At 49.7% G+C, this 14,168-nt stretch overlaps 1 protein-coding gene across 3 annotated transcripts in view; it reads right to left on the bottom strand.

The window, feature by feature from the left end:
- The window catches only part of PTPN1 (protein tyrosine phosphatase non-receptor type 1), a 69,116-nt gene that overhangs the window by 12,259 nt on the left and 42,689 nt on the right, over positions 1–14,168 (bottom strand). For 2 of the 3 annotated variants that reach the window (XM_006929664.5, XR_006595092.1), the window contains 3 exons: positions 12,017–12,087; positions 8,387–8,487; positions 3,703–3,801 (listed from right to left, as the gene is read on the bottom strand). In XM_006929664.5, the coding sequence (XP_006929726.1) occupies positions 3,703–3,801; positions 8,387–8,422 (135 nt within the window). In that variant the 5' untranslated portion in view covers positions 8,423–8,487; positions 12,017–12,087. Of the gene's footprint in view, positions 1–3,702; positions 3,802–8,386; positions 8,488–11,996; positions 12,088–14,168 lie in introns of those variants that run through there. The other variant, XM_003983386.6, reaches the window with a different exon arrangement.

Genomic DNA, 14,168 nt, shown 5'->3' on the forward strand with positions numbered 1-14,168 from the left:
CCGTGCTCAGCCAAAGTGGGCAGGGCAGCCAGCACTGGCGACGGAAGAGGTTTAAAGGATGCATTTTTTCCCACGCTTCCGACCATTAGGGCCATGCGGCTCCTGAAGACCCCAGAACCAAAGAGCCTGCCCTGGCGGGCGCAACACCACATGAGCTGGAGCACACACCCAGGGCCACGAGCGAGCAGAGAAGCGGGAAGGCAGAATGGCCGGTCGCTACCAAAGAAGAGGCCAATGCTTTCGGGTCTCATGGGCAGGGAAGAACGAGTCTTTCAAATTTCACCTCCACACAGCACTCACTCACTTTCAAAACTGCATATGAAGCCTAAGAAACCTCCGCGATCAGGTACAAGCCCGAGATTCTGGACGCCTACTACTTCCAAAGAAAGTCCGCAAGAAGTGCGCAATCCTGGCACGCACGAAGTGTGCATCGAGCGGTATTTATTTTTAAGAGCTCTCAGGCATTCGCGGTAACATGCCATGCTCTGCTTGCTGTCATTTCCTGTAGGAATTTTTGTTTTAACACAGAAAATAAAACAAAACAAAAAACTGAACCTCGAGATCACTACTTCCTGCTAGCCTTTAAACTGACACACACCAACCCGAGAAGGAGATTTATCTTACTCGAAAGCAGTCCTTCACCAGGATTCAAATCGTGCCACGTCCTGGGTCGGCACCAAACGTCACCGTGGCAGCACCAACACGCCGGTGGCTGTCGTGGCTGCCGTTACCACCTGGAAGCTGGATGGGAGACAGAGGCCCCGGCCTTCCAAAACAGCTAGGCATCTTTAGAAAAATCCATGAATGACACCTGGGGTGACCCTGTGACGGAGAAGTCGGCTTTCCCAAGGAGTGACAAGCCAGAGAGCTAACTAAGCAGACGGATGAAGCCTGAAGTTCCCGTGATAAAATCCAGAGCGTCTCGTGTGCAAAAGCACTGAAACCAAACAGCGCCTTTAGCTGCGGTTTCGGGAGAGAGATACAGGCGGTGCTTCTGGTTAAACAGCACCTTGCCTGTCCGCCCTGCCTAAACAGCCACCACCCCTGCCCTTCCCCACATACACACTCCTCACGGACATGTCTCCGCTCAATCTGGAAATCGAACCAAGACCTTCGGGTACCTGGATGAGCGCAGGCTAACACACATTTCCCGCACTGCTGTTTTCCAGGAAGCACAAGGTCCCAAAAGGGTTAACGGCCAGCTCTGCCAGAAATAAGAGGGGCATGTCCTACACTACGCAGAGAAGGAAGGAAACTACAAAACAAATACGCATCACATGGAAACGCTCTGCAAGCTGGTTGGTACCGTGGGACGGCTGCACGGTTTATAATTAGATTAGCTAAGCAAATAAGGCACTGCAACCTCTTACAATTTGCCCCAGTCAGCTCTAATGGGGATGATAATATCGACGCTGGACTGGAACTGCTGACCCCAAGAAGCTTTAAGAACCTCAAACCACTAGTTCACCGCTTTCCACGTTGGTGGGCATGACCCTGAGCGGGAAGGACAGTTACAAAGGAAGAGAGAGACTAACGTCACACGATCACAGTGAAGTACGAGAGAATCAACTAGCCAGGTTTCCTTTTTTTCTTCCAATGGCCAAGGGGGAACCTTGTCAGAGGATGGATGGTCCATTTACGGTCAGCCTTGGATGGCGGGCAACCAAGCACAGGCCCGGTGAGCAGCACGCAGTGCCAACGTCACGACAGCGCCCCTGCGGGACTGTGCCAGCGGCAAAGAGGTTTCACCCAAACCTTCAGTACCAAATAAAAAGGAAATGCTACCATATGCAATGATTTCTGGATAAACAGCTCGATTTAAAATTCCCTACCCTTCAGGGCGCCTGGGTGGCTCAGTCGGTTAAGCGTCCGACTCTTGGTTTTGGCTCAGGTCGTGACCTCGCGGTTTGGGAGCTGGAGCCCTTCATCGGGCTCCGCGCTGTGTGGAGCCTGCTTGGGATTCTTTCTTTCCCTCTCTCTCTGTCCCTCCTCCGCTCACACTCGTGCTCCCTCCCTCTCTCAAAAAACCATCCAGAACAGTGCTTCGCAACCGGGGGCGATTTTGCACAGATTTGGACAATGTCTGGAGACCTTCTGATTGCCACCAGTGGGGCGGGCAGGCCAGCGGCATCTCGTGGGTGGAGGCCAGGGCCGCTGCCCAGCAGCCTCCCGTGTCCTCCCGTGTCAGCGGTGCTGATGTTTAGAGACCCTGGACGCTACAGAGTGCTGAACGTGTGGCCAGGCCACCACGTTTCATGTTCCCTTGCGGAGAGTGTATACTGTGGGAACCTAACGTTTGTCTCTTTATTCTAAATTGCTGACAAGGGTGGTGACGGGTGGGAGGTGGCTCCACATTGGTAACTTCACATTTTACTAATCAAGCCACTGAAGCAGAAAACATGAAAAACCACTTTCACTGAAAACAATTTTCTAAGAAGCAGGATTTCATTCTTTGAACGGTCAGGTAAGCTCTCCATCTGTTGTTATCGAGCAAATAAATACTTTAAGATTAAGAAAAGGGCGCAGAGGCAAAAAGCCTGATTTTCAACATGCGCTGTCGTGCCGTGGGCTGTAACTAAGAATGGTTCTTGGGGGGGGGCAGGGGAGGGGCTCCGTGGGGGGTGCTTCCCTTTGTCTCACTGCTCAAGTCCCCTTCGATGTTACTTCTCTGCACTCGTATTTTTACCCTCTAGGGCCACGAGTGTGCTTTCTTTGAAGGGTCGGCTTCTCTGGAGCCTTCTGCTCTCCTGGCAAGCCGGGACCCAAGGCGGCCAGGACAGCTGTGAGCGCAGTGGCCCGGGTGAGCCCCAGAGCACAGGGCCGGCTCCTGGCAAAGCCTGGGCACACGCTGTTCTCTGCTCCTGGCCACTCATTCCCACTGGTGTCCGCATTCCTCCGCTCGCTTTCTCCCAGGGCCCCCACTGCCGAGGCTGGAGAGCCCCCGGCTGGGAGAGGAGGGAAGGAGCCAGGTAGCAGGGGTGCGGCGTCTATTCACTCCGTTGATGCCACTGTGCCCCACACACCACATCACCTCGCGTGGGAGACGGGCCTCTAACAGGCAACCCACACAATGAGATGGGCAGGAGAGCATGAGCCGTGGCGACTCGAGGGAAGCCACTGGGGATACCTGCAAGAGGGCTGGGGTGGGACAGTGACTCCGACTGGTCCAGAGAACTGAAACAACAGACGTGTGTTCTGGCTGGAGTCCGGGGACGGGTGTGGGAAACCGGGGTCCCGGTTAACTGGTCCTGTAGCCACAACGGGCACATCCCAGGAGGCGGTGGGAGCCCCACAAGGGTTTTCAGCTGGGAAAAGGGGTGGTGACACTTGGTCTCGGTGTAGGATACGCTGAGGAGAACAAGTCGAAAGGCCAGGGCGGTGACTCAAGGGACAGATGCACGCAGGCTAGGGTGTTCCTGAACAAATACGAACACACTCTGGAGAGAGACTGACTGATGAGTGAGGGATAGGTCAAGGGCAATTGGGACCTTTTCCCCTCTTTTTAATTCATTTACTTTTCTGACTCGTTTACAATAAACATGTATGCGTATATCACCTCTTTAAATTTTTCTACTAAAAAGGACACTACGTAAAAGAAATACAAAAGCAATTTCAAGAAATCGACTCAGACAAAAATGACAACTTCACGGACCGGTGCGCTTACGGACGGTAACGTAAAGAGCAGATAAATCCGTCACTTACCGAGCCTTTCTCCATCACTCTGTTGAGCATGACCACGCCCCTGCTTTTCTGCTCCCACACCATCTCCCAAAAGTGACCACACGTGTTAGGCAAAGGGCCCTGCAAATACACAATCCACAAAGTGTGCGTGATGTTACAGTGACTCGCTCCACCGAGAGCTCACCACTGGCGGTCGGCCGACGACAGTGCCCTTAGGCACAAGGGCAGCTGAGGCTGGGACAGGTGCCACCCTCCCTGCCTAGTGGTGGTGAAAGGTTGTATCTGCCTCTCAGGGCTGGTTCAGGGCTGACCAGCAGAGGACAGAAAATGCGGATTCTGCTTTCCGGTTTGAGCTAGCTAGCAGAGGGGCTCCACTGAGGCCCCTCTTGACGGTGAGTGGAATATGGCCACAAAGCTAGTGGGTGCTGGGAAGAGGCAGTATGGGGAAGTGATCATCGGTGACACTTCTGGTGGCTTCAGTTCAGCTCCAATCACTGATCATCCGCGTGACCTGGGATGAGTCACTTCACATCTCTATGCCTCAGTTTCTCCACCCAGCTCACTCAACCAATCATAGTCCTTATTCACAGGGCTGTGAAGGGAATATTAACTATATCCGTTCATGTAAAGGTCTTACCGTAGCACCTGGAACATGGTACACATCCAGTGGAATGTTAGCTATTATTACTATTACTAACGACGAGGGGCGCCTGGGTGGCTCAGTCAGTTGGGACTCTGTCCCTCCCTCTCTGACCCTCCCCCACTCGTGTTGTCTCTTTTCTCTTTTTTTTCCTTTTTAACGTTTATTTACTTTCGAGAGACAGAGAGACAGAGCACGAGTCGGGGAGGGGCAGAGAGAGAGGGAGACACAATCTGAAGCAGGCTCCGGGCTCTAAGCTGTCAGCACAGAGCCCGATGAAGGGCTCGAACTCATGAACCATGAGATCATGACCTGAGCTGAAGTCAGACACTAAACTGACTGAGCCACCCAGGTGCCCTTGTCTCTCTTTCAAAATAAATAAGCTTAAAAAAAATAAACAATGATGAACCTGGAGCACCTGGGTCGGTTGGGTTAAGCACCCAACTCTTGATTTCGGCTCAGTTCATGATCTCACGGTTTGTGGGATCGAACTCCACGTCAGGCTCTGCACTGACAGCATGGAGCCTGCTGGGGATTCTCTATCTCCTTCTCTCTCTGCCCCTCCCCTGCTCACACATGCATGCTCTCTCTCAAAATAAATAAATAAGCTTAAAAAAAAAATGATGCCTGACTATGGACCACCTTCATCCTTGAACCAAAGAACATAAAAGATGTAGTCACAAATGATCCGTTAGGTAGCCCAAGGGGTCCAGTGTGGGCACCGGGACATGGCGGGGTACGGGCCAACTGGCAACAGGCATAGGTGTTTACTGGATACAAGAGTATGGACGCCTCCAGTTTGTCTCAACTGTTAGTACTGCCTGGAAAGGATATCACCTCTCACCTCCGTGACAGAACGCATCACCTCCTCCGGCCAGCACCACTTCTAGAATGGTTTCCAGTCTCACTTATTTTCATCCAAATTCTCCTGATTTTTTGCCTCCTTTCCCTTCAAGTCTCACCACACCTTTGTTGACCACATGAGCCCTCGGTGCCCACTCACTTTCCTGAACTCCTCTTCCTCCTGCTGCCTAAACCGGACACATCTGCGCTCCAGCCAGAGCCTCAGGCAACAGCCCCAGGCCTCCCGGCTGGCCAACTAGGTCTGTCATCCTGCAAGTTGGGCACGAGGGCCAGGCCTCACAGGGGCGGCTCCCACCAGGTCCCAGCCTGCCACCTTCCCCACCTCCCATCACCCTAGTTTAGGATGGGTCTCAGGGACTGAAAAATCATGTAAGTGGGGCACCTGGGCGGCTTGGTCTGTTGTTGAGCGTCCGACTTCGGCTCAGGTCATGATCTCACGGCTCCTGAGTCTGAGCCCGTCGGACTCCGTGCTGACGGCTCAGGGCCTGGAGCCTGCTTCAGATTCTGTCTCTGTCTCTCTCTGCCCTCCCCTGCTCATGCTCTGTCTCTCTCCCTCTCTCTCTCAAATATAAATAAACGTTAAAAAAATTTCTTTTAAATCATATAAAATCTGAAAGGAGACACAGCAACTTAGCCAACACTTCACTGTGAAGGTAACAGAGGCACCTTTGCCATCATTCTCTATAGTTCCACATCACTGGCTTAAAAAAAAAAGACTATAGACTTGTATTATTTGCATCATGAACACTGAAAATAAAAAATGGGCAGGGTTTTCTTGGTTTTGTAGCCTGGAAAATGTTTCACTCCTACTGTCTAGAGGTGTAACTTTGGGGCCAGGTTACTTCAGTCCCTTTTATAAATCCCAGGGCAAAGGGTGACGTGCAGGCAGCTAGATATGTCCATGGTACCACCTGACAAAACAGAGAGACCTTCAGATGTGCCACGTAATTGCTAGGGCACGGGGGTGGGGAAGGCAGTGGTGTAAAAGTTTCCATGGTGATATCCTGGAGCTCCATTTGACTTTATACCTCTATCTATCTTTGCTTTGGACTGCCTGACCCCACACCAAAGTTGACCGGCTGAAATCAGGAAGTAAAAAACTTGACTTCTTCTAAAAAGAGAAGTTACCAAGAAGCTGCTTTTCCCTCAACCTCTTCCCGCCAGCTTGCCACCACCAGGATCTCCTTCCTTATCACTCTACCCCAACCACCCCAGGGGTGCTGGGAAGACTTTGACCTGAGGCCTTGTAAAGGCCCGCCCCCTGTGCATACACCAAGAACTTCCTGAATGGGTCCCAGGACTGAACACAGCATGGCTGGTGTTCTGTACACTGGGAGGCACTCGGGCTGACTGTCCTCATGGACAGAGAGGAGGGGAACAGGATAAGACAGGGCAGTAAAGCAGGGCTGCGGTAGATTTGCTCTGACCCAGCTCCCTGCCCTAAAGCAGCCTCTGTTCATATGCTTTCTGGCTTCACCGTTATTTTAACCTCTAAATGTTAAACAGAAGTACGATGTTCAAAATCACCCTATACGCCAAAGCCATATAAAAGAATGATAAACTGGGACTCCTGGGTGGCTCAGTCGGTTAAGCGTCCTACTTCGGCTTAGGTTATGATCTTGCAGTTCGTGGGTTTGAGCCCCGTGTCAGGCTCTGTGCTGACAGCTTGGAGCCTGGAGCCTGCTTCTGATTTTGTGTGTGTGTCTCTCTCTCTGCCCCTCCCCTGCTCACACTCTGTCTCTCACTCTCAAAAATAAACAAGCACTGGAAAAAATTTTAATACAATTTTTTTAATGTTTATTTATTCTTGACAGAGAGAGACAGAGCGTGAGCGGGGAAGGGGCAGAGACAGAGGGAGACACAGAACCTGAAGCAGGCTCCAGGCTCTGAGCTGTCAGCACAGAGCCCAACGTGGGGCTTGAACCCACAGACTGCGAGATCATGACCTGAGCCGAAGTTGGAATGCTCAACCGGCTGAGCCACCCAGGTGCCCCCCAAAATTTTTTTTAAAGAATGATAAACTGATATAGACGAGAAAGCAAAAATTATGATTAAAAAACACAGAGAGCGGGGTGCCTGGGTGGCTCAGTTGGTTGAGCGTCCAACTTCGGCTCAAGGTCATGATCTCGGCAGTTCATGAGTCCGAGCCCCGCATGGGGCTCTGTGCTGACAGCTCAGAGCCTGGAGCCTGCTTTGGATTCTGTATCTCCTTCTCTCTGCCCCTTCCTTACTCATGCTCTCTCTCTGTCTCTCAAAAATGAATAAACGTTAAAAAAAAAAAAAAACAAAACACTCCAGTAGTTTCCCCTTGCTGTTTGATTAAGACAGTGAGTAACATAGGGGCACCTGGATGGCTCAGTCAGTTGAGCATCCAACTTTGGCCCAGGTCCTGGTCTCCCAGTTGGTGGGTTCGAGCCCTGTGTCGGGCTCTGTGCTGACAGCTCAGAGCCTAGAGCCTGCTTCCGATTCTGTGTCTCCCTCTCTCTCTGCCCCTCCCCCGCTCATGCTCTGTCTCTAAAAAAAAAAAAAAATGAATAAACATTAAAAAAAAATTAAAAAAAAAAAGAGAGAGAAACATAGAGTGTTTAGAGCAACTTACAGGTAACAGACTAAGACTTGAGAAAATTAAGTAAAAAGAAATTTCTTTACCATCTTTCCTAGATACCCGTGGTCTTGGGGTCATGTGCTAGTAAGTGTTTCACAAGAAGATCAAGTGTTAGATCATTTTTATGATTTGTTCCCATAAAAATGTCAAAAGCCAATGGGAATTTTGAACGGTTTTGCATGCTTGTCCACATAATCTAAGGATGCTTTTTTTTCTGGGCCAAAGAATGAGGACCATGCTGAGAAATTCTGAGTAGCTACCTGGGCAGAGATTACTGGTCTACTGCTAACCCTCTTCAATTATGGAATCAACACAGGTACGGGCGCTTCTCTTGCCACGGCTCTGCTGCCTCTGTCAACAGACCACAGGCAGTTGCAAGTGGCATACTTCCCAGAAAAGACGCGGGTGACAACCAACCTGAATCTCTGAAGGAAGATTCTTTTCCTTCCTCGTTGCTGTTTTGGACTGCGTAAAACCTGACCTTTGAAAGGATGCGGTGGATCTTATTTGAGGTATAAATGACAGTACTCTAAAGTTCTTAGGCTGATATCAAGTAAGGCCAAGAGCCATTAAAAAAATGTGGACAATCCATTCACCTGCGTAAGAATGTAACTCCTTTGGGCTTCGTCCATCTTTATCAAACTGGCATTGATGTAGTCATTATCTTCTTGGTGTAGTTTAATCCGACTGTGGTCAACTGAAAGGCAAACCAGAATCAAAGGTTAGTCCTGGAGGACCAAAGTGTCTACACAGGCAGTGCACCCCATGGGGAAAGTGAAAAAGGTGAGTTGGTGGCATTAAAGGCGTTCAACTGGCTGAGGCCATGGTGTTTTAATTGAGATTAGTCATCACTACGGGGACAACTTAGTATTTTGAGAAAGGTTTCTGGAAATGTTTCAAAGCTAATGCTAAATAGTAACAGACAAACTACATTAAAACATGGGTTATGTCCTAACTGGGCAACCTGTTCTTAGGTCAGATCTTCCTTATCACTGCGCCACAAATCAGGAGATTACGGGGAGAGGGTGTCAAGGCATCTGTTCTCAGATGCCTAATATATATTTTTATTAGGTAATCAAATATAGCGGCTTCAATCTTTAAGAGAAAAAAATCCACCAAAAATTTCACCTAGCCCCTACAGCTCTAGTTGGTACAATGAGCTACAGTTGGTAGGATTTATGATCGTTATCTCCACCTACCCTGTGTCTAATGGATTGAAGATGAAAATGACCTAAATATATAGTGGTGTGAAAAGTGATATCTTTAATTCCCTCATATAAGGTTTTTTTGTTTTTGTCTCTTTTAAGTTTCAAGTGTAACATATACTTAAGTGATTCTAAATATTTCAAATTCAGAAATTGTCATGACCAAAGACATTTAAAAGAGAGTTTTTCACTGGAAAAACTAAACCCTGAATCCAAAACTCTGAAGGTACATTAAATGTAATTGTCAGAATAGGTTTTTTTCTCATTTAATTTTTCTTTTCTACGGCGGGGGGGGGGGGGGGGGAGAAGGCAAAGAGGGGGGGAGGGAGGGAGGGAGGGAGGGAGGGAGAGAGAGAGAGAGAGAGAGAGAGAGAGAGAGAGAGAGAGAGAGAGAGAGAATCCCAAGCAGGCTCCATGCGCAGCACGGAGCCTGACACAGGGCCTGATCCTACAACCCCAGGATCACGACCGAGCCAAAACCAAGAGTCCAATGCGCAACTGACTGAGCCCCCCAGGCGCCCCCCAGGATGGTTTTTAAAAAGAAATTCTCATTTGGAAATTCTGCCCCAGGTTACTGAAAACACATGGCCACTTTTTCCCCCTTTTACCATGACTTTGTCCCAAAAGCAGTGCTTCCCTGAGGCCACTTTCCTTATCCTGCCAGTGCAACTAACAAGAGCAGGTGGGCATTTTTATTTCTGGTTTGACACAAGGGATGATGAACTCGGGTGACTGCTCATGAATACTATCTTTTCTTCCCTAGCCCAATGGGAAAGAACAAGTTAACGGGGACACATGGTTTGGGGCTTTTTGTTGTAAAAGATTTCAAAGAAGGGGTGCCTGGCGGGGGGGGAGGGGCAGTCGGTTAAGGGTTCAACTTCAGCTCAGGTCGTGACCTCACGGTTTGGGAGTTTGAGTCCCACATCAGGATTTCTGCTGTCAGCACAGATCCTCTGTCTCCCTCTCTCTCTGCCCCTCCCTTGCTCACGTACTCTCTCTCTCTCAAGATTAAATAAACATTAAAAAATTTTTTAAAGGATTTCTAAGAAATGTTTTGAAAAATTAGCCACCACTTGGAAGAATGTTTCTCATCAGAGAGGAGTAATACAACTTGGGATAGTTCGGTAGTATTTAAGTCATGGAGACAGAAGATCCCCCAAAAGGCTATGAGACCATACAACTCCTTGGTGGGTTAGAAGACTGGGCTCCCACAGCACCGGGTGACCCTGGAAAAACAACTCCTCTGAGAGCTGCTGGGGCTTTTCCAAAGTTGCCACACGGAAGACAGACGACAAGGTCACTTTCTACCTTGACTCATTCTCCCCCGCTCCCCCATGGCCCTAAAAAGCCAATTATCTGTCTTGCTGGACAGTGGAGGTGGGGGAAAAAAAGAAAAATTGGGAGGGACACCGGGGTAAAAAAGCTGCGAGCTGCTTCCCGGGAAGAATATTTGAAATGCTGTGTTTTCTCTGTGGGAAACTGGCTCAGGAATCCATTTAGAGGAGTCCTGAGGAGAAAGCAGAAGAGGAGCATTAAGACCGCAGAGCAAAGCTGGCGAGGGGCGGGCGGGGGGGGGGCGGGGTAGGTGTCCTCGCTCCGCGTGAAGGATGCCGACAGGACTGTTCTGTGAAACGCGGCGCAGCCGGCCAGGACCTCAGAGCACCGTCACCGGAGGAGAGCGTTGTTTCTGTAATAAACCCCACTAGGTGCCACGGCCGCAACATGCTTAGCCAAGAGCGTCGGGTGCTGGAGCGCAGTCACGTGCCACCTGACGCCCTCCACTGCAGACGCCCCTGGCGTGCACCTTCTGCTCACCCGTTAACAACCGCCTCGACCGCAGCCAGCCTTTATGAGTGAGACACGGAGCTAAGCGGCTCATGCTATTCTAGTTCACCTTCACGGAGTCCTGAGATCCGCGCGGCTCCTGCTTTACTGAAGACCAGAGAAGGGAACCATTCGCCCGAAGCCACACGGCTTGTAGGCGGCAGGCTGAGACGCACCCCCGGGCAGGGAACCAGGGCAGCGCTCACAGGCGGACCGCCTGGTGCCAGCCTAGGCGCACCTCCGCTCCCCTCCCCGGAACCTGCTGCTGTACAATCGGGGGGCGGGCGGGGGGGGGGGAGCGCTGCCAACTCCCCTGGAAAGCACTGAGCAGCGGCACCCACTGCCACGGGGCAGGCGTGACTTCGCAGGCATGCGGGAAGTGCCAGTGTGAGGGATGACGGCCGGAGTCGTCCGTGTCCCTGGCAGATGGAAGGGACCGCCACGGGGGACGGTGGCAGCTACAACCCTCCCTGACGGACAGGGTCTAAAAACCCTGGAGGGGAGTCAAAAGGTTCTGTGGGGCCTGGAGGAAATGGCAAAGGTCGTGCTCTTTACTCAGCTCCAGTTTTTCTCGCTTTACCCAAATTCTAACACGGTTAGTTCTTTCCTTTTGAGACAGCAGCAGATTCAGAGCCGGTCACTCCGAAGGCGGAGGTTGTCAGAGGCCGGCAGGCACAATGAGAACTAATGGCAAGAAAGGGCTAGAAGACCGGTGCTGACGGTAGGGGTGGGACTTGAGGAGCAGAGCTGTCTTCAGTGGAGGGGGACCGCCGCTCCGGCTCCTTAATGCCTGGGCGGGGCATCGTCACAGCTCAATATGACGCTCACTCGGGGTCTAATAACGCTGTTGCGGAGTCATCCAGAAAAGGTTATATTGTGCCTACTCTACTCTGCTTCAGCTGGTAGGAAAAGGATTCATCATAAAAATAGTCAAAGCTAAAAACAGTGCTTTGAACTCAGCTGCATTTTCCAGAAACTGAAATCTTACTCCTTCTACAATCGTGGAAAAAAATGAACCATTACTATAAGTCTCTAATGCCTTTATAATAGGAAACAATCAAGTCATAAACCTCTACTGCTATCAATCTGTTGCCAAACCCTGGGGCTCAAGGGGTCCTGACTGAGAAGCCGACGCAGTGGAAGCAGTGAGACTGGTAATGGCGATGTGAATACTTACAGGGACTGACATCTCTGTACCTGTTTCGGTTTTTGTTCTTAGGAAGCTTGGCCACTCTACATGGGAAATCACTGGCTTCGTGTCGGATATCCTACAAAGAAAAAAAAAGGAAAAGAAAAAGATAAAAGAGTTCTCTTTTGAACCCTCTGGCACCAGGAATCCATCCAGACATTTGACCCAGCACGGGCTATGTGCCAGGCACTGAGAAGACCCAGTAGAGAAACACACATCAAAGAGAGCTGGGCAGTGTGGGAAATGCAAGGTGATAATTCAGAGGCACGTACAAGGTCATGAGAGGAAAACAGAAGAGGAACAACCACATGGCCACAGTGGGAGGAAGGCGTGGGGCTGGGAGCTGGAAAGACGCGGAAGACAGCAGGGAGATGCAAAGGAGTGGGGCGGTGAGGGGAGGGGGCGCATTGCGCTCGGGAACATCCAGCCCAGCGAAGGCTGGAGTGCACATCTTCTGCAAGGAACAGTGAGTGGGCTGGCGGGAGCAACGACAGACGGCTGGAGCACGTGGGTGGGTAGGCCAGATCGCGGAGAGCCTTGAACGTCATGCCTGGGAGTTCCATCTGTAACCCTGCGTAAAGCTACAATTATTGAGGGCAGATAAAATGCACCTTTATGCCAACAACTGTTCGATTGCTTTCCCAGGAGACAGACAAGTCCCATTATACCAAACGGGTCAGAAAGAGAAAGTGTCTTGATTAACAGCAAGCGTCTGGAGTAACAGAAGACCCAAAGTATGCCTCCTGCTGATCACACACATCTAATTTTGCTTTCCTAAAACACCACACTATACTCCCATTTAGAAATCTTTTCTTCTTAACTTGTATTTTATGATTATTAAAAGATAAGCTCATACAACAATGTAAACGTACTTACTGCCACTAAACCGTATACCTAAGAATGGTTACAATGGTAAATTTTGTTAGTATATTTCACTACAATTAAAAAAAAAAAAAAAAAGACAAACTCACAAGGGAGAACAAGAGAAGACAGCAACAACAGAATTTTGGAAGCTGGGAATCTTATCAGTAGCTGGCAGGTCTGAGACAGCTCGATCACAAGCCAGCAACGGGGAAAAGCAGAGAACCACCCTGGTTTCCAGCACAGACTCCTGCAGAGGCTCAGAAGTGCCGCCTCTGGATGGAAGGATGGGATTCGCCACAGGGCTCAGGGCTGGGGCTGTCTGGGAAGAAAGGGATCTCCACCATCGCCGCCGCACCCCTTCCGTGCTGCTGGGTGACTGCCACCACGCACCACAGAACTCTGGAGAATCATTTCTTGGAGGATGTAAATCAGGAGGCAGAGTGCTTTCTAGGTGATGTGAGCAGACAAGAGGAAGGACCGGAAGATACAATCACCAGGGCACATAACCAACAACCAATCAACAGCCCCGCTAAAGGGCTCGCGCCTGGGTCAGGGATGATGAGCCCCTTCCACCTGTCAGAGCTCTGAATCTGCCCTGTGAGCCCCAACTCTTCATCACGCACAGACAACCACTGATTCTAAGATTTAAGAGGAAAGCCTCTAATATCAAAGAGATTTACAAGAAAAATGACAGGGAAAAAAGCTCCTTGGAAGAAATAAACTGCAGAGAAAACAAACTTTAAAAAAGAGATGAATATATTCAGTAAGATAAGAAAAGATATTGTATCCATGAATTAAGAACAAGATGTTAGGTAAAGGTAGAAGAAAATCCTCCCAGAAAGTAAAGCACCACCTATCCCCCAAAAACCCCCGATAGAAAACTAGGCAAAACAAAATACAAAGAAAAAAAAAAAAAACGAATAGTTCAAGGAAATCTTCAGACCTATCAAGTGTTCATCATAATAAGAACAGATCTATACTAAGGCACATTAATACGTGATTCCAGAATCTCTCAAAGAAAATGTCCTGTAAGTCCCTGAAAAGAAAAAATAATGCACTTTCAAAGGATAAGGTCATCAGAATGACTTCAGACTTCGTCAGAACACTGAAAGCGAGACAGCAATGGAGCAATGCCTTTAGAATCTGAAGCAAAATGATCTCCAACCTAGAATTCTATATCCAGCCCAACTGTCATCAAGTGAGAAGGTGTAATAAAAACACTGCACAGAGGCAAGATGTCCAACACCTTACCACCCATGCTTCTGGTCCTCAGCAATCCACTGAGCATCAGGTCTT

Source organism: Felis catus, chromosome A3, assembly GCF_018350175.1.
Source record: "Felis catus isolate Fca126 chromosome A3, F.catus_Fca126_mat1.0, whole genome shotgun sequence".
NCBI classification, from domain to species: Eukaryota; Metazoa; Chordata; class Mammalia; order Carnivora; family Felidae; genus Felis; species Felis catus.